The 23,987-nt window shown below is 30.6% G+C and overlaps 1 protein-coding gene across 1 annotated transcript in view; it reads left to right on the top strand.

Annotated features, from left to right (window-relative positions):
• The window catches only part of LOC132740211 (uncharacterized), a 52,341-nt gene that overhangs the window by 9,197 nt on the left and 19,157 nt on the right, over positions 1-23,987 (top strand). The window contains exons 4-7 of the mRNA XM_060728069.1: positions 2,711-2,737; positions 3,018-3,044; positions 3,325-3,351; positions 17,869-17,889. Coding sequence (XP_060584052.1) covers positions 2,711-2,737; positions 3,018-3,044; positions 3,325-3,351; positions 17,869-17,889 — 102 coding nt within the window. The remainder of the gene's footprint in view (positions 1-2,710; positions 2,738-3,017; positions 3,045-3,324; positions 3,352-17,868; positions 17,890-23,987) is intronic.

The raw sequence follows: 23,987 nt of genomic DNA, 5'->3' as shown, positions 1-23,987 counted from the left end.
TAAACTTCATGAAAACAATAAAAGTAACTTCCAGGTATATTTCATTTTCACCATAATTTTTGTTGTAAATATCTTGTAGTCAAAAATTACATTTCACAAATGTTAATCAAACTAAATGTTGGATATGCATAAAAATTTTATACATTAACAGTTTAAATATATTTTAAATTCCTTTCAAGAACATTTTTAGCAGGTTGTTCCTAAAAGAAATGCCCCATGTAAGGCGCATCTTTTGGATTTTGATATAATTGTCTGACTTGATGAAGGACACATACAGCATTCCAGTGAAAAAAAAAAGAGAAAAACAACTGACTTCAAAAATAATATCTGGACAAGATAACTTGATATTGTCTTTAATTAATCTTTGAGTTATATAAAACATCCATTAAACCTCTCCTGTGTAAAACCAACTGTTTTTGTTTACATTCTCATGCAGGTTAACACTGCATGCTATTTATAGTTCAGGGCTTATTACAGACAGTTTTACATCACTGATTAGTTACACCAACAAATACTCGCTGCATGGCAGCGAATGTTGCCCTTTAAGGTCAAGGTCTCACTTGAATGTCAAAAATTGACATAGAAAATATTTTTAGTTTTTAACATGTATTTGAATATTTCGGAAACTAGAAAATGTATTTGCTTGAAACTTAAAAGATATATGAGGTGTCACAAGTAAGATATGTTGATCAAGTTTCATAACTATGTATTGCATTTTAACAAAGTTATGCCCCTTTTTAAGTCTTGAAATTTACATACAATGAAATATTAGACAATATGTCGTGTCCGCTTTATAAATCCTATACTAATGGAAGAATTTTCTTCAAACTTTACTCAAATGTTCCCCTCAACAAGGTTATGTGCAGAACCCATGTTTCATTTGTGCCGGCTTAGGTTCAAGGCCACACTTGAAGGTCAAAAATTGACTTAGAAAATGTTATAAAATTTTAACATGTACTTGAACATTCTCAAACTAGAACATATAATTGAAACTTCAAATATATACGATGTGTCGCAAGTAAGATATGCAGGTCAAGTTTGACAACAAAAAAAGTGAGGGGGAGATTTGTATTTTGACAAAGCTAAGTCCATTTGTATGTCTTTAACTTTATTTACTATAATATTTCTTAAAACAGAACATATATTTACTTGAAACTTAACATTTATATGAATGGTTACAAGCAAGCTCATATGACGAAAATTCTACATTGCCATTGAATTATGATTAGGCTGAGAAAATGTTCTGATATAACCATTAATACTTAAATGTTTTTGAAACTAGAACAGATATTCACTTGAAACTATATAATATATGAAGGGTCACAAGTAAGCTCAGTATGCAAAGTTTTTCCACTCTTAATTCAATTTTGACATAATTATGCTATTTTCTTAACTTCACTTCTTTTGTTTGTTTTAGTACATTGAGAAAATGAAAGGTTATTTGTAACTGTATCGAACTGTATCGAACATGATTTGGCAATATATATTTTTACTATTACCTGTACAATTTGTCTTTTTTTTTCACCAGAGATTATTTCTTTTTATGTATATGTATATGTGCCACTAACGTTATTCCCTTAACCACCTTTCCAAGTTGTCTTCTGTCAAGGACATTGGTGGGGGTATGAATCGCATTCAGATATAGTTCTCATTTAAATATTTTAGAGTAATAAATCTAAAAAATCACCAAGGGTAAATGACTTACAGAATTCTGTTAGACAAATCATTGTATATATATATTTTGCTTGAACAGATTCGATCTAATTTATCAAAATAGTTTAAACCCAAGATAACTACATGTTACACCTGACGTTAACTCGGTTTTATCGAAGAAAAGTATACTTCAAAATACATGCAAGTTAAATCGATATGTCCAATATGTCCGAGTTTCAACCTTTAGATTTTCATTACATACAGTCAGAAGCTTTAATGCTTTGTACTGCAGGAACGTTCAGCCTTTTCGACCGCAATATCTTTGGTATGGGAAATACGTGTAAATATATTGACAAAATAGAGCAACGTCCATAGCTTTTTGTAAATTTACTAGAAAATAACTGTCAAAGCGTTGGCAAAATCAAAACAGATACTGTTCTTTTTATCATACAAATTCATTATGCCAGTATATAACGACAATATTATAAATTTAATTTGAATATCAAATTGATTATCATTTCTTTTTAAGTAGCAGAAGACAAAAAAATGCTTATTACTGCCTAAGTATACAAAAAAATAACAATAAAATTATATTTTTGTGACACCTTATCGACGTTTATATCACATAATGTTGTTTGGCTTCGATTAAGAACACTCCTCCACAAAATAGTTTTCCATTTTTTTCTAATAACTATTGGCTTCCATAACAAACACAGACTTTAGATAATTACCAATTACGTCCATAGCAACCATTAACTTTCCATAGCAACAAGTAATTTACATCGCAACCGGTGACTTTCCGTAGCAATTAGTCACTACCATTGCCTTTTCTAGATACAATATTTTGCAACATCGTCTTTATCTCTTACTTATATGCAATACTTTGATAATTATCTGTACAACATTTTTAATCTAAAATATTCTTCTTCGTAATATAGCTCTCCAAATAAAGGTTTAAGTTGCATGGCAACAATATTATATTGCTTTTATAAGAGTAGTCTTAATCTCATTATGTTAACCATTAGTATATTTATGTGTTTATGTCTCTTTATTTCAGTTGACAGAAGATGGAATGAAAAGACATGTAAGTTTGAATTTGATTCTCTACAAGCAATCAGTTACTATCATTGACTTTTCTAGATACAACTTTTTTTGCAACATCGTCTTTATCTCTTACTTATATGCAATACTTTGATAATGATTTGTACAACATTTTTAATCTAAAATATTCTTCTTCGTAATATAGCTCTCCAAATTAAGTTTAAGTTGCATGGCAACAATATTATATTGCTTTTATAAGAGTAGTCTTAATCTCATTATGTTAACCATTAGTATATTTATGTGTTTATGTCTCTTTATTTCAGTTGACAGAAGATGGAATGAAAAGACATGTAAGTTTGAATTTGATTCTCTACAAGCAATCAGTTACTATCATTGACTTTTCTAGATACAACTTTTTTTGTAACATCGTCTTTATCTCTTACTTATATGCAATACTTTGATAATGATTTGTACAACATTTTTAATCTAAAATCTTCTTCTTCGTAATATAGCTCTCCAAATTAAGTTTAAGTTGCATGGCAACAATATTATATTGCTTTTTTAAGAGTAGTCTTTATCTCATTATGTTAACCATTAGTATATTTGTGTGTTTTTGTCTCTTTATTTCAGTTGAGAGAACAGGAATGGGAACAACTTGTAAGTTTGAATTACTCTTTTATGCGAAAAGCACTTGATTTCATTGAAATAATAAGAATAGGAAACATTTACAAAGGTATTGGTACTTTTGGGGTTTATTCCCCTCCGCCAACGTCAATATATCATCAATTTTTAAATATGCTGTTAATATTACAAAAGGCTTTTTAACTTATTTTGTTAAGTCCTTATTTATCATTGACATTGTTAATTGTATGTTGCTTGTACTTGTATTCCAACTGGAATTTTCACCAATGATGATAATTTAAAACCTGCTTACGTGGCTTTGTCATGTGACTTTTTTGGTTTGAGTGTCAATATGATTTAATTATACAGACAAGATTGATATAAAACATAAAATATTCTTATTGAAATGATATAAAAACGTAATAATGTAAGCCCACTAAAAGTATGAAAGAAAGCACTTACCTTTTTTAACAAAAACTGAAAAAATGCTTATGAAATTATTTGTATAAAGTAATTAACAAGTGGTCGATTGAACTGATTTCAGCAGACGTCTGTCTTGATTATGAGTCTTTACCGAGTGTTACACATTCTAAATGTATCAATATTGATTTCAAAATTAAAATCATGTATATGTTTAACCGTACTATGCGTTATAATACGTTTTTTTTTAAATCTAGGTAACATAATCAATATAAATTTTGAAGCTGCATTCGAAAATATTTTAAAACAGATTCTATAAGTAAATAAAATGTATCATGTCTAAATTTGCATTCTACTGATAACTTCTTGATCTGAATATAATAATGATCATAACAATATAAACAACCAATCATTTTATCTCTTTTGCTTAAAATCAATACCAAACTAAACCGGATTCTGTTATAGTTACAATTTTTAATTATTACAGTGTTTATTGGTATTGTTTGTATAGAATAATCCTAGCAATAAAGAAACACGAAACAGAAATGATCTCACATTTAGATTAATTTAGTTCATGCTTTCCAGTGTTTTTTTCTGTAATAAATCGGATGATTAAAATTATTCTGATAAACCACTAGTAAAATTTTATAAAATTTAACTTTCACTGTAGCCGGCGGATGAAAAGAAAATCATAACTTAATTGAATAACAGGCAAAAATAAATGCCGTCATACGTAAAATTTGCTTCTTTAGGTAAGAAAGTCGATGTCATCATACATCATGTTAAAAATGTAATAAAATTCGAGACATTAATAACAGAACTATATTTTAAAAATTGATGATGTGACGTCATGATGTGATGACGTCACAATTTAGAATGCGCAATGTTACGCGGCAAATCCAGTTATCACTTAAAAGCATGAAATAATATGAACATGTATTTGTTATATATATATAATTGAAATATATTTCATTCGTGAGCACCAGCTATTTTTTTCATTCGTAGCTACGCCACTCGTGAAACGCTGCATCTGGTGCTCACTAATTGAAATATATTTCAATCTTACATGCTAAACAAACAAATATCCTCTATGTAAAACTTTTGTAAGATGTTTTTCTATATCTTCTATACCTAATATTGCAAGGACAAGCCTAAACATCATTTCCGATGATATCCGCAGGGTTAAACGTAGTTGCTGAATGCTTAGTTATACACCTGTAATACTAAAAATGCATTACAACAGTATTTTATTTATAGTAATATAGGCCTCCGGACCGAAATACAAAGTAAAACAATACAACTAGAAACTTGTCACGAATTGCAAGCTCAAAAATACAAAAGTACAGAATTTCCGTAATTATGAAATATGCAGCTCTTCCGTACTGATATTCATTGTATAACATAAATATTTATCAATTACTCGTAAATTGACCCTTTCTGTTATTGTAGACGACATAGGTAAATACAAATATTATAAAATAATCAATAAAATAAAAAGAAAAAATGATAAATATATATAACAACGTATCACAGTAAGGGCATGAGTATGAAATAAAACGTAAGCAAATGTTATTAATTTATAACAATTCATATCGTTATAAGTTATATTCAAAAGAGAGAGCATCGGATAAGTAATCCAGGGTCGTTGGTTCAATCCTCGAGCGAGGCTTAATTTTATAATGATCTGAGCAACCTTTTTTCGATAAAAGGATTAGAAAAACAACATGCAAGAAAGAATACTTAATTGAATTAAACAAATGTATGATTGCTTCAAAATAAAAGTTATAGAACACAATATGTCACGCTTACTACATTTGGAATGACTTGGAATTAATTGTTTGTAAGCCTGAACAATATTATATGAAAATTCATCTCAATGGAGGGTTTTAAATAAATATCTTTTGAAACCATGTTTATCCTAAATCATAAATTATCTATCCTATGAATTAAATCAGAAAATTAACTAACATCTTTAATAATTATCAAATTAATTATTTCACTTTATATATTTATTTCCATTGCAATTGCCCTATGCAGAATACCCGTGCGTAAAGTACTTATAATAATTATATAATAATCGTAATAATAAATCAAGGTACGATTTATTGATTAATTATTATTTGATATACATCTACATTTTAATCTTGAATACCATCGAATTAAGATAATATGGAGTCATGTGTTTGGTTATCAAGTCAAACCAAAGTAACATTTTGTTCATTATTTTGAGCTAATATGTTTGATTAAATTATATTGAAACATTCTGTTAAGGGAACTCATACCATAGCTATTTATAGTATTCCAGCAACTGAATTAAAAAAGAGTTTGTAATCCAGGTATCAATGTTGCAATCCTCGAACTAGACAAAATTCCTTTTGGGTAGACATTTAAGCATAAATGTGTGCAAATATAGCAATTTCTATGTCTCCCTAAGATATTGAACGTTTTTATTAAATGATGAAGCTAAATACTTTTTTATTTTGAAATTGCCAGTAGTGTAAATCGCATGGACAATCTGTTTTGCTGCACAAAATTGCCTACAGAGCTGAAATAGTAAACCTTGTCCGGCTTTTACAGCTCAAACTGCTTACAGGATTTTCATGAATCTTTACAGGATTGATCAGTTACTAAACTACCAAGGCACATATTGCTATTACGCGTTGCTACGCTTAACAAAATTGCGATGAAACTTCATGATGATTTCTTTTAAATATGTATCTTCACTCTCTGATAGTAAAATCATGAAGCATTTCATCATTGTCCACATTACTTTGCAATTTCACCTTCAACTATTGTATTTGTTATAACTTACTGCAGTCCATGTTTTAACTTTCACCTTGTATACTTTGCCGCTTTTCCATTCTTAGAGTACATAGGGGGACATATGTTTTTTTGAGAAAAAAACCCTACTAGTTTCACGGGGAAGAATCACACCGTTCGTTACCCAAACAAACAAGGGGCGTCCGTAACGAATTGTTAAGGTCGTTGACTTCAAACCACTTGCCCCTCACCTCTGTGGGTTCGAATCCCGACAGGGACTTTGATTCTTTCATGTGAGGAAGCTATCCAGCTAGCTTACGGAACGTCGATGGTTCTACTCAGGTACCCGTTCGTGCCTGAAATAATGCACGGAAGGGCACCTGAGGTCTTCCTCCACCAGTAAAGCTGGAACGTCGCGATATGACCTATACTGTGTCGATGTGACGTTAAACCCAAAACAAACAAAAAACCAAACAAACAAGATGGCGAATGCAACCGAAAAGTAACTTTTCCCCTTTTTTCTCTATAATTCGTGATGTTCTAGTGTAAAAATACATATAATATCATTCTCTTCAATTTTCTGGTCACACAGGATTTTAATTTCATGATGTTTTGTCCCGTCCCTAGATTCGAAGCGAGAGAATTTTCCACCTGTTTGATCGCGGTAACATACGGCTTCTTCTCTAAAATTGTTTCTTTCAGATATATAATTGAATATAACTGAAACCACTGACTTTAAAAAAAGATATAATACTAGTCGTATGTTATCATTTAAGCATTCATACCCATTCTTGCTAGAATAGCCGGTAAAAATATCGAGGCACTTTCCGGAAATGATAACGTATGACGCACACAAAATCAGTGATAACGTACGGCGCATTTTTCTTTTAATTAATGTTCTATTTATCAGTCAGTTTTGAATAGAAAAGTTGTTTATCGCTCAGGCTTTCCAGGCATAAGAAGGTGCGTGGAACCAAATAAAGAAACTGGATATTTTTGAGTGTTTGCATAATAATTTCTTGCATAGCAGACTGGTGTTTCCGTGAGTTTCACCCACGCCAAAAATTTCATCTCGCATTTGGGGTGCCAGATGAGTCGCGTGCCAAAGAACAAAGTCATTTTAGCGCACTTAATAAATGAACCGCGTTAAAATGACGTCGTTTTAGAAGGGTAATATGTGCTTAGCATGACGTCATTGTGCCGTTGTTATTAAAGTTGTAAGTTCATACGCTATTGTAAGAAAATAGTTATGGATGAAATGACTTTAATTTCCATGCACATATATCATATTGTTTTTGTTGGGGGCGTTTGTGGAAAAAACGCTGTCTAGAATATTAGGCAAATTCATGAATTACATGTAATTGTTTTGATCAAATGACGTTCCTTTCATTTATAATGAAAGAAAATGAAAGAAAATTGTATGGTTAGGTCGTGAAAATATCTGACGTCATAGTCCACCAAGTAGAAAAATGCGCCGTACGTTATCATTGATATTTTGTGCGCCATACGTTATGATTTCCGAAAACTGTCCCGATGTCAATATTTACAGCGGTAAATCTAGCCAGAATGGGCATGGGTGCTTACATGACGAAATATAAAGTCAGTTAATATACATATATGTAAAAGAAACAGTGAATTTGAGAGAAGAAGCCGTACGTTATCATAATCAAACCGGTGGAAAATTATCTCAATTCGATTCTAGTGACGGGCATTCCGAAGAAGTACGGGACGAAACATCATGCAATAAATTCCTATATGTCCGGAAAATTGTGGAGAAGGATAGTATATGTAACTTTACACAAGAAGATCATGAGTTTCAGAGAAGAAAAGGAAAATCTTACTTTTCGGCCGGTTTGTTTTGGTAACGAACGGCGTGATTCTCCATCTTGAGTTTGCGAAAGTGATAACTGTGACGGCGGCAATGTCTGTAAAGATTCAATCCGTTACAGTTTGACTTTTTACGCAGACATAAACCAGTTGTACTGTAACACTCGTGGTTGCGTTCCCGTTTCTGTCCGCAAACATTAACCTTGATAATAACTTTGATGTTTTGATGTATTGTCTTCATACTGGGCCACTACAACTCTTCGGACAAAACCTTTAAAGAAACCCGAAGTAAGTTTAACCTTTATTCATAAATTACAATAACTTCAAATGTCAAAAATCTAAATGTTGCTTGATTTTGCTATAATGGCTATATCTTTATATTTATAAATTGATTGTCTGAAATACAACAAACTGTTATGGTAGTCCTTTAAGATAACAAGATTGATTTTGATCGTCACTCATGAGTTACCTTAATTTTGAAGGTCAGATTATTGAAAATTTCATTTTGTCTGCTGTAACTGGCTTCAACTTCAACATTTCCGAATGAATAATTTCATATTCAGACACAACCTTCTGACAGGACCTTCTTAAAGGTTGAACTGACCGTGATTTAGAGCATTAAATAACATTGACTGTTAATGTCAAATTATTGGATTTCGGTTATTATACAGATTTTATATATATTTGGACAGAATAAGAGTTGTGGCCAAACAAAGATATTGAAACATTTAGATATGACCTTGGTCTGTAATTGACATTACGCTAAGGGTCAAAGTAATTAAATTCTCTATTGTCTAAGTATGTGCACAGTTCAAGATGTCGAATTGAACTTTGATATCAAAAATGTAGTTATTGATAAATAACCTACTTTCTTGTCCTATAATATACAACTATGAAATGTGGTCAATATGGACAGATTTTGATGGCAATCTGAACTTTGATGTCAGCTAACCTAGAAGGTTTGAATAAGTGACCTACATCGTTGTTCTTTGATTTACAGCTACAAAAATAATTTCATATTCAGACACAACCTTCTGACAGGACCTTCTTAAAGGTTGAACTGACCGTGATTTAGAGCATTAAATAACATTGACTGTTAATGTCAAATTATTGGATTTCGGTTATTATACAGATTTTATATATATTTGGACAGAATAAGAGTTGTGGCCAAACAAAGATATTGAAACATTTAGATATGACCTTGGCCTGTAATTGACATTACGCTAAGAGTCAAATTAATTAAATTCTCTATTGTTTAAGTATGTGCACAGTTCAAGATGTCGAATTGAATTTTGATATAAAAAATGTAGTTTTTGATAAATAACCTACTTTCTTGTCCTATAATATACAACTATGAAATGTGGTCAATATGGACAGATTTTGATGGCAATCTGAACTTTGATGTCAGCTAACCTAGAAGGTTTGAATAAGTGACCTACATTGTTGTTCTTTGATTTACAGCTACAAAAATTGGACCTTGTGCACAGTTTCCGATGTCAAATTGATCATTGCACATTGTAGTTATAGTTCATAATTGGACAAAACAACAACTGGTACGAGACTTTTGAAATTAAAACAGAAACAGAAAAAAACATTAATTTCTTTATTTTTTAAAGATTTATTGAAACATTTAATTTACTTGTTTTTAGTAAAAGTTAAAAAGATGAGCGCCCCCCTCGCTGCGGTGGCACTTGTTAGTTAAAAGCGTCAAGTTAGACAAGTTGTACAGGTTTTATTCTATCCAACCTTACTCTAATTGCCAACATCAAAGTAGTCTTCCCATTTAGTAATATAAAGATAACACATAGCTTTGTGGGTAAAATTAAAAATATCATCGAAAGGAAAACGCTGTTACCCAAGACATAAGGTTTACTATTGTTATAAACATAAAGGCGAAACTAAAAAAGATAGATGACCTGACTGAAACAATTTATAAAACGATCTTTTTCCTCTATATTTTCTATGGGGTAATTTTTCCAGCTGCAGACAAAAAAAAATAAAAGAGAACATTTGGAACGACTATTGCGATAATTAACATATAGAACTATATAGATCGGCTTTTATTTGTTTGGTTCAGACATATTTTGAAAGGGGAAAGTTGAATATTAAGACATAAGGGCCTAGAAAAAAACATACACATTTCTACCGGACGTGGTGAAAAACCTTCGCATGACACATTAGCTAGAGGATTTGCTTTCAAGTTTATTCAAACTATAACCCTAATGTACTGTCCCGACGGGTGTAATTTTTTTTTTTAAATGTACATAGTAACAATGCAAGAAATTTCCTTCTTTAAAACATACATACATTATTTAAGATATGTAGCAAAAAACATTGAAATAAAGCTCTTACATTTTAGCTTTCCTTTAATAGCAATCAATAAATCAACAAGTAATTTCCCTCACAACCATTGACTTTCCATAGCAACGCATAACTTACATAATAAGTATTGTTTTTCGAAAGTACACATTTAGTTTTCTTAGCAACGTCTGACTTTCAATATAAACCAATGATTAAGATAGGAACAATATACTTATTTAGCAACAATTAAATGGGCAAAGCAGTCAGTGATGGCCATAGCAATCATTCACTTTTTTACAGCAGCCAGTGACATCGATAACAATCATTGACTTTCCATAACAGCCTGTGACGTTCATAGCCCCCATACACTGTACACAGCAATCATTTTATGAAGTCATCAATTATTATCCAGGGCAACTATAAACTTTCATACCAACTATTACCTTATTTACCTTAGCATCTTCTTTAGTGGTTAATTGATAACATTGACATATCGAAACAGACATTTTAATTAGGTTTTTTTCACTGTAAACAGTCATGTACATAATAAAACATTGACTTTTTAAACTAAAATATATGTAATATATGTCCATTGTTCTCAGAGCTTCTTAAACTTAAACACGTTGTTACAATTTAAACACACGATTATACTTCACATTCTTTATTGTAGCTTTTGGTCCTCAATCATTCTGATATAGAACCTGTGAACAATGCAAATTGTATTGGAACATTTATACACATTTCAAATGAATTCCAAGAATGAAAAAAATGTTTTGTGTCGCAATTATAAGTCAATGACGAATTTTAACTTTTAAAATTCACATATTATACGTAAGACTATGTTACCTGCTTTTAAAATTTGTCTTTTGGCATTTTAACTGTAATCGTGATATGCAGTCTTCATAACACCAGATTCGCTTTCAAATTTTCATTTCATCAAAGTGTTCCAATTCATCAAAGTTTTCCAAAAGTATTCTCGTTTTTGGCACGCACATTTATTTACTGCGCAGCCACAGATTGTGTTCATAAGGCACTTGAATGCTGAAGAAAAAAAACAAAAAAAAAAACAAAACAAAACAACAAAAACAACAAAAAACATTCGATTCTTGAATTGTTTAACTTTTAAAGTTTTTTGAACAAACTCCATTCAATGAACTGAAACGTAAACAATGTTGTGTATTCTTAAACCAGACTATCATTAACTTTTTTTAATATTCTTATCTATCTTCATATTTTGCTTAAATGGGAATTAATGATTAAATAACTAAACGAGTTTACAGAAATGATTTGTGTCATTGTGTTGATTTTGTTATTCAATTTATAACATACTGAAATTCTTTATCATTATATGTCTTGAAGCACATTAAAATTCTTTAAACCAGAAAACTTGACCTTATTTTATTTATATTCATATCTATCTTGATATTTTGCTAAAATGGTAATTCGTAATGATTAAACAACTGAAAGACTTCAAAGAAATGATCTGTGTCATTCAATTTATAAAATACTGAAACTCTTTATCATCATATGTCTTGAAGCACATTTTAATAATTAAATGAATTAATGTGTAATAATATGTTAATAATAAACAAATAATGCTTACACGTTGTTTAATAAATTAGCGTACTTAAATAGCTGTTATATGGTGACTTATAGAACAGCCTCAAATCAACCAAGTTTGCAAAATTTTCATCCTAACCGTTTCGGGCAAATTTGTTTATTTAGGAATTCCGATTTTCTTTAAGAGAACAACGTGCGAAAAACCTATAACAGCAGACAGAAAATAATTATAAAAAAGTACAATAAGAGATCAAACAAAAATTAAGCATTGAAAAAGAAATCATTAATTAAAATTTATAAAAAAATATAGTTGTTTTAAACATAGTAAAAGAACGGTATATTGATGACTTTATTAAAAAGGCGTTTAATAGAAAGTTTTTCTTTTGTCTGTTTTAATTATAAATGTTGTAAGTGGATAAAGAATAAATTTCATAGAAATCGAAAGCCATATAATGCATTACAAAAATAAAAGAACACTTACTTTTTTGAGATGTGGTATGTTTTATTATTTTGTTCTCTTGTGTGTTTTTCATGATTTGTTTATAATAAAAGTTCTACAATGTTGTTAGCATAGTAATACGCCTGTCCTTTTTGTTACTTAGTTTAAAGATATTTTTATTTCTCAGAATAAATATATACATATAAATATATATATACATGTTACAATTTATAACATACACAGAGCAATTCAAATATTCTTAAAAACAGGATTAGAATGAAAGACAACTTGTCTTAAGAAATTCTTCTCTTAAATTTTAGTTATTTGATGAACTTTATAGTAAAGATACATTTCATCTTACTTTCTTATATACACATTAACATAGAATTTATATCTATCAGAAAAAACAGAAAACGTTCATTTTCTGTTGATATATATCTTCTCCCACAGTTTCATGTTTACTGAAGAAAAAAGGAAAATATAATTTGATTATAATGAACAAAAGTAAAGAAGAAATATTATACCTTCCAACGTCGTTAACATCTTTCAAAGATATTTGACTGTGTTCTTCATTATCATTAAAGCTAATCGTTCAATTGGTTAAACTGTATTTCATACAAAACTATGATCTTGATATCAAAAACAAGGTAGAATGTTTAGAAAGAGAGAAGAAAAAAAAACAACAACAAAAAATAACAAAATAGCAATGTTATAATATGGAAAATCGGTTTCCGGTCAAAACCTAGAGTTTAGATCGAGTTATTTCAAGAATCTTGGTGTATAGCTGGCGTACGTGAATACCTCACTGTGGAATGATTTTTGGGCCCCTAGACACAAGATCAAAATCACTGTTACTTAAATAAGAAAATCAGTTTCCAGTCAATAATTCGAATTAGAATTGTAATAGTTCAGTTATAATTGAGGTACGGCAAGATTATGTGACGATCACGTTTTGCATTTGGACTTCCAATGTCAATGTTAATGTCACAAAAAGTAGATGATGCTTCCCGGTCAGTAATTTTAGTGGGGGATGAGAAGTTCAATGAAATGTAGTGTATAATAAGATTATACCTCGATTGAAATTGCCGTTGGCCCCTAAGAAATAAGGTCACGGTCACTAAAGATAGGAAATTGGTTTCCAGTCACCCGAGTTTGGAATTTAATATTTAAATAATATTAACGTATAATTTGATTTTATGAAGACTCCCATTGGAGTTGCTTTTGTCCCCCTAGGTTCAGGTTCGAGAATATAATTAGATTTAGAAATGAGAAATTGTTTTTAAACATGTTGTTTGGTATTATATTTAAATACCTCACTTAAGACTGGCTCCTTAGCCCATATGATTAATATCAAGGTCACTGTAACTTAAATAGAAAATTATTTTTGAGTTAATATTTAAATGAATATAAATGTTTAGCTTGGTTTTATGAAGACCTCCCTTACAATTGGTTTTGGCTCCCCCTAGGGTCAAGGTCACTATTAAAATGAGGAAATTAGTTTTCTGGTCAATAACTATTGATAAGAACGAGTTTTTTTAATATAAGATGGTGTGGTGCAAGTTTATGTGAAGACTTCACCTTGATTGTTTTCGGTCATCTAGAGTCGAGGCCGTTGAACATAGAAACAAAAAAAATTGTATGCGATCAATTACAATAGTTTGGAATAAGATATTCAGTGGAACTTGGTGTATAGCAAGCTTATATACAGACCTCGCTTTAGATGCTTTGGAGTCCCCTAGGGTCAAGATCTTTGTTGCTTAAATAGACAATTGGTTTCGAGTTAAAAGCAACAGTTTGGAATGAGATAGTCCATGCACACGTGGTGAGCATGAAGCTTTATGTGAAACGCTAGCTTGGGATTTATTTTTGTTCCTTCTAGTACCAACTCTACGTCACGTTTACTATAAACGGAAAATCGGTTTCCAGTATATAATAACATTTCGGAATGAGAAATTGTTTTTAAACTTGTTGTTTGGCATCATTATTGAAATTCTCACGTAAGAGTGCTCCTAAGTCCCATAGGATCAATATCATGGTCACTATTACCAAAATTGAAAATTGATTTCAGCTAAATAGGTAGAGAAAGGAGGATGTGTAGCTATTTTATGTGAAGACCAAGCATAGATTGCTTTAACAAATCCCTTCCCCTCAGCCAAAGTCAATTTATCATCAATTTTTGAATATGCTGCTTTTACAAAAGCTTGTTTAATTATTTTATATCATCATCTTTTATCATTGACATTGTTAATTGTATGTTGCTTGCAATTGTATTCCAACTGGAATTTTCTACAATGATGATGTTTTAAAACCGGGTTACATGCCTTTATTATGTAACTTATTTGTATGAATGTCAAGATGATTAAATTAGAGAGACAAGATTGATATAAAACATAATAAATTATCATTGAAATAAAAACGAAATAATGTAGACTCACCAAATATATGAAAGGAAACGCAAACCTTTTTAACAAAGCTGAACAAATATTTACGAAATGATTTGTATACAATTTTGAACAAGTGGTGCCATTAAAATGATTTTAACAGGCGCCTGTTTTTATTTCGAGTGCTTACCGAGAGGTACACAAATATTGATTTAAAATTTTGAATCCAAAGCTATGTATATGCTTAACGGTACTATGTGGAATAATGCATTTAAAAAACAAATCTAGGTATCATAAACACTACATATTTTGAAGAGTCATGCAAAAAGATCTTTAAACAGATTCTTTAAGTAAATATAGTGTATCATGTCTAAATTGCATTTAATTTCTTGATCTAAATATAATAATGATAACAAAATAAACAACAAATAACTTTATCTAGAAATGACATGTTTTATTAATAGGTTGCATGTTTCATGTGACTGTGCTGAATGAATTTGTTTACTTCAGCTTGGTCTAAATGGATTTTTTTAATTAATACCATTTTAAAGCCCTTTCTCCTGAATGAGTATTTATTCATTCTATAAATTTAATTGTTCCTTTTCCAACAAGACGAAAATGATTCAAATAATCTAGCTGAAGCAATTTCTAAGATTTTGGATTATATATCTTAGAATTTACTGATAGATATCTATTTTGGCTTTATTGTTAAATAAGATTTTCTCCTATTTATTGTAGAACAAAAAAAGTCGTGTTCTGTCTATCATTACAGAATAGCGCGCATTAGATAGGGCGATTTACCGTATATCTCCCAAAAGAGGTAGCTCTATCATTTACAAGGCGTGTAACACTGCATTTGAAAATAGTCTGTTTAAAGTGATAAGCCTCGTGACCAAAATACAAAGTAAAACAATACAATCAGACAATAGATTCATGAATTGCAAGTTCAGACTCTAGGTTCGGAAAAATAAATAACGAGTTTACTAATTATGAATTAATAAGCTCTTCCTTTTCTAATGTCATGTAAAAATATAGATAAGTATCAAATGAATTGACTTGATATGGTACTGAAGTCGACGTGTGAGTTTAAAATAAAAGATAAGAATATTTATGTAACTATATACTGTACTTTATATCATGGTAAGCACATGCTTTAAAATAAAATGTAAAAAAAAGATTAATCTATTTGTAACAATACCAATCGTTAAAAAGTAGTAGCCACTCTTTTAGCTAAAGATAAAACGCATCGGATTAGTAACCCAGGGTTGCTGCTTCGATCCTCGGGCGAGGCGATATTTCTCCGAGACAAATGTAAAAGAGAGAGCCAAGGGAAATTACTGACACCAATAAGTAAAAGGCTTTAGTTTCTATGTAATACATCTACTCAGTGAGATTTAACATATGATATTATATAGCTTTAGGATTATCAGTTCTATAATCCAGCCAGTTTAATGTTTTGGCTATGACTCTTTATTTTTAAAGCTTGTCACATGTATTGGAAAACAATAAGTATGACTTTTTTTTTATAAATTCTCCGTAGGGAACGTGATACCGTATCACACTTCTTGCTTATAGTTGATATAAGATGGCGGATAATTCGCGTTTGAAATTCCTCAGCAATGTAACAAAAATACTAAGAGCTTAGTAGTTATATTATTGTGCTGTCGTGAGGTCTAAAATCAAAGTTGTATATAAAGTATTACAAATATTTTTCTTTTAGCTTTCAAATATATCAGGGATACATGTTTATGTCTTTGAGTCAAACTTTAATTTATTGAGACTGGACGGTAAATGGGGTTCTACATTAATGAATCCAACCGAGATTTTGATTGAGGTAGTTGTCAAAATAGTATTGAAGTGTTAAAATTTACTGAAAGGTAGCAAGGGATTAGCTCATCTCATTAAAAGTATGACGATCTATTATGGAACAAACATGTCTAATAAGTCTCTTCCATATCTTCATGATTTGTCTTTTAATCAGAGTTTTACAGTCGATAGGAAATCCACTTTTCACACATATTATTACAAATTACGTACACAATGTTGTGGGCTAGATACATTTAGGTATAAGGTGGTTTAATTCTTTCAAGGGTACATTATTTAACTTAAGAAAAGTAGGCTTTAGAGCACAACTGTCTACCTGTATGTTTCTGAAATTCGTTTGTGTCAAACAAGTGACTCACTAATAAACACTCAATGATGGAAAGCAGATAATTCGTGTTTGGAATATGTGCTCAATTTATTCCGTTTCTCAACAATTTTGCAATTTTTGTTGATGCTACAGACATTTGTGATTTCGTTTTCGTTTGTGCAACGGTTTTCTTTCATTACCCATCAATAATACACACAATTAATCACGGACACATAAGACTATTTTGATTATGATTTTATTCATCGTAAAGATACATGTACATCCTAACATACTGATATTTTTAACAAAATACATTTCATATATTTTCGTTTCGATCAAAGCTTATTTCTTAAAATATTCTGTCCTATTTAAACAGACTATGATAGTTCATAATCTTAAGTGTTATTGTCGATCTTAAATCATTTTGATAGAGAACCTGTGAACAACGCGTATTGTATTGGAACACCTTTCATTTAAAGACAATTATAAGCGCATGCACTCAATTCGTTTTTTCATTTCATATGAGGAATCAGTTGTATATAACGTTGTATACATTTATCATAATATAATATCAAAATAAATCGTTTTATTCGCTTGATAACTACTTTTTTCTAGTTTTACTAATGTTAAATCATTAATCAGAATTAAAAAGTGAATTGAAAGCCATTTTATGTTTATATTATTCTTGATTGGTTAAGGAAAAGTATACAATTCCAATTCCTTTTTTATTTCAGGGTCATGAAATTTCGTTAACGGTAAGTTAGAGTTTAATTTAAATCTTAAATCTAACATCATTGATTGACAAAATATGAAAAGGAAATGACGTACTTACAACAAGATATCAATTTTTCTTTTTTAACTTGCCATTAGTAACATATGACCTTTAATATAATGATATTTATTTAACATTAAAAGTGTGTGGTAGATTGGTCCAAAAAGAATTAATCGGAGCTGGATTGCTATTATTAATCGATCCTTTACCAGAGATAATTGATTTGATACAAGTTATTTTCAGTATTGTATAGAAAATCTCAAAACATTTTGATTTACAATAATTGGCATTTACAAATTACACAACAGAAATGATCTTTCATGTATAACGATGGTAAACTTTTGTCACATACTTTGATAACATGTGTACTGAATGTCTGTACACTTATATAAAATAAAAACGGGACCGCTTCGTTAGCATTTCTGATGAAAGAACTTAAAGATATGATGGCTAGACCTTTCATTGTGAGTTTTTTTAGCAGTCACAATTCCAATATACACATGTATGTTTATAAGAAAAATAAATGAGCCATGTAATCAACAGTCCCCCGTTTAAGCCATGTTTATGCACATGGATAATCGGCGGTTATGAAGCTTTGTTACACTAAAAATGCAGTTAAACTTATATCGGCCTCCAGTCCGAAACATGAAGAAAACATTTAAGTGTCAAATAGCATTATAACTTCCGTAATTAAAAAGATGACTAAAATGATTATACAATAGGCTTTTTCCTACTTTGCAATTGATTTAACCTTATTCGTTATTTTAGACGACATAATGGTAAAAAGTATATGATAATAAGAATTGTATAAATAAAATTATTATATTAAAAGAGTGTGTTACACTGAGCATTCAAGGAATAATTCATCCTTTTTACACAGTTACCTAAGTATTTGTCTTTGAGGAATACATTATAAAACAGCATGTTAAGTATCAAGCTATTTTATTATCTCTTTATTATATTGTCTATACTATGGTTGAAAGACAATAATTATGAGAAAACACTTATCTATATTTATTCTCTAAATTTTTTACGATAATTTATCTCTTATATATTATTCAGTATCGTATGTCACTATTTATTTGTTATGTCTATCATTTTCTATCATACGATTATTATACAAACAGCAAACATAAGAAACGCTTATCTTCATTCTAAAAAGTATTCGAAAGTACCCTTTGTCTACAGGTCTTTGAATTATAATGCTTTTACAGAAATTTCAACATTATCATAATAGATATGTGGCTATCAATTAAGCGTTGCTTTAACATAATGTAATACAAAACAAGCCAGCTCTAACGTCACAGGAGATCCAATCATAGAAAAGCAAACAAAAGGAACATAATTATCTTAAAAGTTTTTCGGACCATTTTTTTGCCCTATATGTGTAGAAAATTTAATAAAACCACGTAAAAGGAATCCCGAGTCATAAAAGCCCGTCTACCCTTGGCAGGAGGTAGGTGAATGTATTATTCATAACAATGGAAAACAAAAAAGCATTGATGCAAAGCATCAAAGGCGACGCCAAAATAATACCATTACATGCGACATGGAGGCTAGGCCCAGTTTAAGTTGAAACTTAATCCAAAAGGGATAGACCCTGTCTTGTTAAGATGCAAAGACAATGTTTAGTCCATTAACAAAAAAAGAATTTCTTCAGATTTATTTTATAATATACAAGGATACCTGAGCCACCAGAATATAATTAAAAGCTTATTGCTTATTGACATATATTAGACATAAAAGAGGAACTGAAATGAACCTCAGGGGAACACAATAGGTACTCGGAGCAGTAGTAGAATGAGTACCAGACACATCCATCAGCTGCTGTCCATCAGAAATAAGACTTGAACCATGTAAGAAAGTCATTACCTATGGCAGATGCTAGAAGTTTCATGAAGAAGAAGAAGAAGAAGAACTTCTTCATGTGCAGTATAGTGAGATCAACTGTATCAAAGGCCTTTTGTACATCTAAAAGTATCATGCATACAATACTGCCTTTGTCAATTTCAAATTTAATACAATCTGTTAAATGAATCAAACATGTGTCAGTTGAAAAAACACTTACTAAAACTTCTTGACCATGACTCGAACCCATGACTGTCAGAAGATTCACTGAGCTATCCGGCCGGCTACACATTTCATCTTTAATAATGAACCACAACATATTTCCCCACTATATTGATTTGTGTCCCTAAATTTCTGATGTTTACAGAGCATAGTGAATTAAACTCAGGGTTATATGCAGTCACAGGATGAGAAATACTTTCAGCTTGACCTGAACTCGAATCTATGACCCACAGAATAATGTAGCGATTAAGCTAACTGGCCGCTTACACACTTTCTCCCCTTTTCTCCCCTAAATAGTGAACAGTTCTTCATCATGACAAATACTTTTAGATTTTTTAATTAACAGGTAGATTAATTTTTAATTAAACAAATAAGAAATAAGTCTTTATCAAAATAACAATTTATATATTGTATAATTATTTTACTAAAAAACGGCTTATACATTTATTGGTTGTGCCAATATTTAAAACAGGTCAATTTGTAAGTGAACATAACTGTACTATTACATGTACAATATCTATATTTTGTAGATTAAAACTAACTTTTTTTCTTTGATAAGAAAGATTATGGAGGCTGATTTATATTTTGCATCAGGGGGCACCGGGCGAAAACATGAAAATACAACAGACGAACCACTTTGTGGCAGATTGTATTTTGATGTTTTCATCTGGCGACTGGTTACTTTTGTACTTTGTCGGTTTTCCTGTGGCACAAATCACCCACTTTAAAAGTTAGTGCAAAAATTTATTCAAGTGCAAGTAACAATCTACCTTATGAAAAGTCTGTAGTTGGTTTGACTCTGGAGACCTAGAGGCTCAGACCTGTGTCCCTCCATTACAAATAGATAAGACAGAAGCTGTCCTTTTCAAACTATGCACATGTTAGAAAAAAATAGAATAACAATTCAGAATATGAAGTTTTGAGACTTTATAAATTATATTGCTTGATCCAAATTTAAGGACATTTTCTTCGCTGAAAGGACCAGTACGGACCAATATCAAGGTCACTGTTACTAAAATAGAAAATTATTTTGAGTTTATATTTAAATGAATATAAATGTTTAGCTTTGTTTTATGAAGACCTCCCTTACAATTGGTTTTGGTTCTCCCTAGGGTCAAGGTCACTATTAAAATGAGGAAATTAGTTTTTCTGGTCAATAACTATTGATAAGAACGAGTTTTTTTTAATATAAGATGGTGTGGTGCAAGTTTATGTGAAGACTTCACCTTGATTGTTTTCGGTCATCTAGAGTCGAGGCCGTTGAACCTAGAAACAAAAAAAAATTGTATGCGATCAATTACAATAGTTTGGAATAAGATATTCAGTGGAACTTGGTGTAAAGCAAGCATAATGAAGACCTCGCTTGAGAATGCTTTGGAGTCCCCTAGGGTCAAGATCTTTGTTGCTTAAATAGACAATTGGTTTCGAGTAAAAAGCAACAGTTTGGAATGAGATAGTCCATGCACACGTGGTGAGCATGAAACTTAATGTGAAACGCTAGCTTGGGATTTATTTTTGTTCCTTCTAGTACCAACTCTACGTCACGTTTACTAAAAAACGGAAAATCGGTTTCCAGTATATAATAACATTTCGGAATGAGAAATTGTTTTTAAACTTGTTGTTTGGCATCATAATTGAAATTCTCACGTAAGAGTGCTACTGAGTCCCATAGGATCAATATCATGGTCACTATTACCAAAATTGAAAATTGATTTCAGCTAAATAGGTAGAGAAAGGAGGATGTGTAGCTAATTTATGTGAAGACCAAGCATAGATTGCTTAAGCAAATCCCTTCCCCTCCGCCAAAGTCAATTAATCATCAATTTTTGAATATGCTGCTTTTACAAAAGCTTGTTTAATTATTCTATATCATCATCTTTTATCATTGACATTGTAAATTGTATGTGGCTTGCATTTGTATTCCAACTGGAATTTTCTACAATGATGATGTTTTAAAACCGGGTTACATGCCTTTATTATGTTACTTATTTGTATGAATGTCAAGATGATTAAATTAGAGAGACAAGATTGATATAAAACAAAATAAATTATCATTGAAATGAAAACGAAATAATGTAGACTCACCAACTATATGAAAGGAAACGAAAACCTTTTTAACAAAGCTGAACAAATATTTACGAAATGATTTGTATACAATATTGAACAAGTGGTGCCATTAAAATGATTTTAACAGGCGCCTGTTTTTATTTCGAGCGCTTACCGAGAGGTACATAAATAGTGATTTAAAAATTTGAATCCAAAGCTATGTATATGTTTAACGGTACTATGTGGAATAATGCATTAAAAAAACAAATCTAGGTATCATAAACACTACATATTTTGAAAAGTCATGCAAAAAGATTTTTAAACAGATTCTTTAAGTAAATATAGTGTATCATGTCTAAATTGCATTTAATTTCTTGATCTGAATATAATAATGATAACAAAATAAACAACAAATAACTTTATCTAGAAATGACATGTTTTATTAATAGGTTACATGTTTCATGTGACTGTGCTGAATGAATTTGTTTACTTCAGCTTGGTCTCAATGGCTTTTTTTAATTAATACCATTTTAAAGCCCTTTCTCCTGAATGTGTATTTATTCATATTATCCATTTAATTGTTCCTTTTCCAACAAGACGAAAATGATTTAAATAATCTAGCTGAAGCAATTTCTAAGAATTTGGATTATATATCTTAGAATTCACTGATAAATATCTATTTGTGGCTTTATTGTTAAATAAGATTTTCTCCTAATTATTGTAGAACAACAAAGTCGTGTTCTGTCTATCATTACAGAATAGCGCGCATTAGATAGAGCAATTTACCGTATATCTGTATATCTCCCGAAAGAGGTAGCTCGATCATTTACCAGGCGTGTAACACTGCATTCGAAAATAGTCTGTTTAAAGTGATAAGCCTCGTGACCAAAATACAAAGTAAAACAATACAATCAGACAATAGATTCATGAATTGCAAGTTCAGACTCTAGGTTCGGAAAAATAAATAACGAGTTTACTAATTATGAATTAATAAGCTCTTCCTTTCTAATGTCATTGTAAAATATAGATAAGTATCAAATGAATTGACTTGATATGGTACTGAAGTCGACGTGTGAGTTTAAAATAAAAGATAAGAATATTTATGTAACTATATACTGTACTTTATATCATGGTAAGCACATGCTTTTAAAATAAAATGTAAAAAAAAGATTAATCTATTTGTAACAATACCAATCGTTAAAAGTAGTAGCCACTCTTTTAGCTAAAGATAAAACGCATCGGATTAGTAACCCAGGGTTGCTGCTTCGATCCTCGGGCGAGGCGATATTTCTCCGAGACAAATGTAAAAGAGAGAGCCAAGGGAAATTACTGACACCAATAAGTAAAAGGCTTTAGTTTCTATGTAATACATCTACTCAGTGAGATTTAACATATAATATTATATAGCTTTAGGATTATCAATTCTATAATCCAGCCAGTTTAATGTTTTGGCTATGACTCTTTATTTTTAAAGCTTGTCACATGTATTGGAAAATAATAAGTTTGACTTTTTTTTGATAAATTCGCCGTAGGGAACGTGATACCGTATCACACTTCTTGCTTACAGTTGATATAAGATGGCGGAAAATTCGCGTTTGAAATTCCTCAGCAATGTAACAAAAATACTAAGAGCTTTAGTAGTTATATAATTGTGCTGTCGTGAGGTCTAAAATCAAACTTGTATATAAAGTATTACAAATATTTTTCTTTTAGCTTTCAAATATATCAGGGATACATGTTTATGTCTTTGAGTCAAACTTTAATTTATTGAGACTGGACGGTAAATGGGGTTTTACATTAATGAATTCAACCGCGATTTTGATTGAGGTAGTTGTCAAAATAGTATTGAAGTGTTAAAATTTACTGAAAGGTAGCAAGGGATTAGCTCATCTCATTAAAAGTATGACGATCTATTATGGAACAAACATGTCTAATAAGTCTCTTCCATATCTTCATGAGTCGTCT

Source organism: Ruditapes philippinarum, unplaced genomic scaffold, assembly GCF_026571515.1.
Source record: "Ruditapes philippinarum isolate M1 unplaced genomic scaffold, ASM2657151v2 ctg2710_1_1_1_1, whole genome shotgun sequence".
NCBI classification, from domain to species: Eukaryota; Metazoa; Mollusca; class Bivalvia; order Venerida; family Veneridae; genus Ruditapes; species Ruditapes philippinarum.
This window is presented reverse-complemented; position numbering and strand designations above follow the sequence as displayed.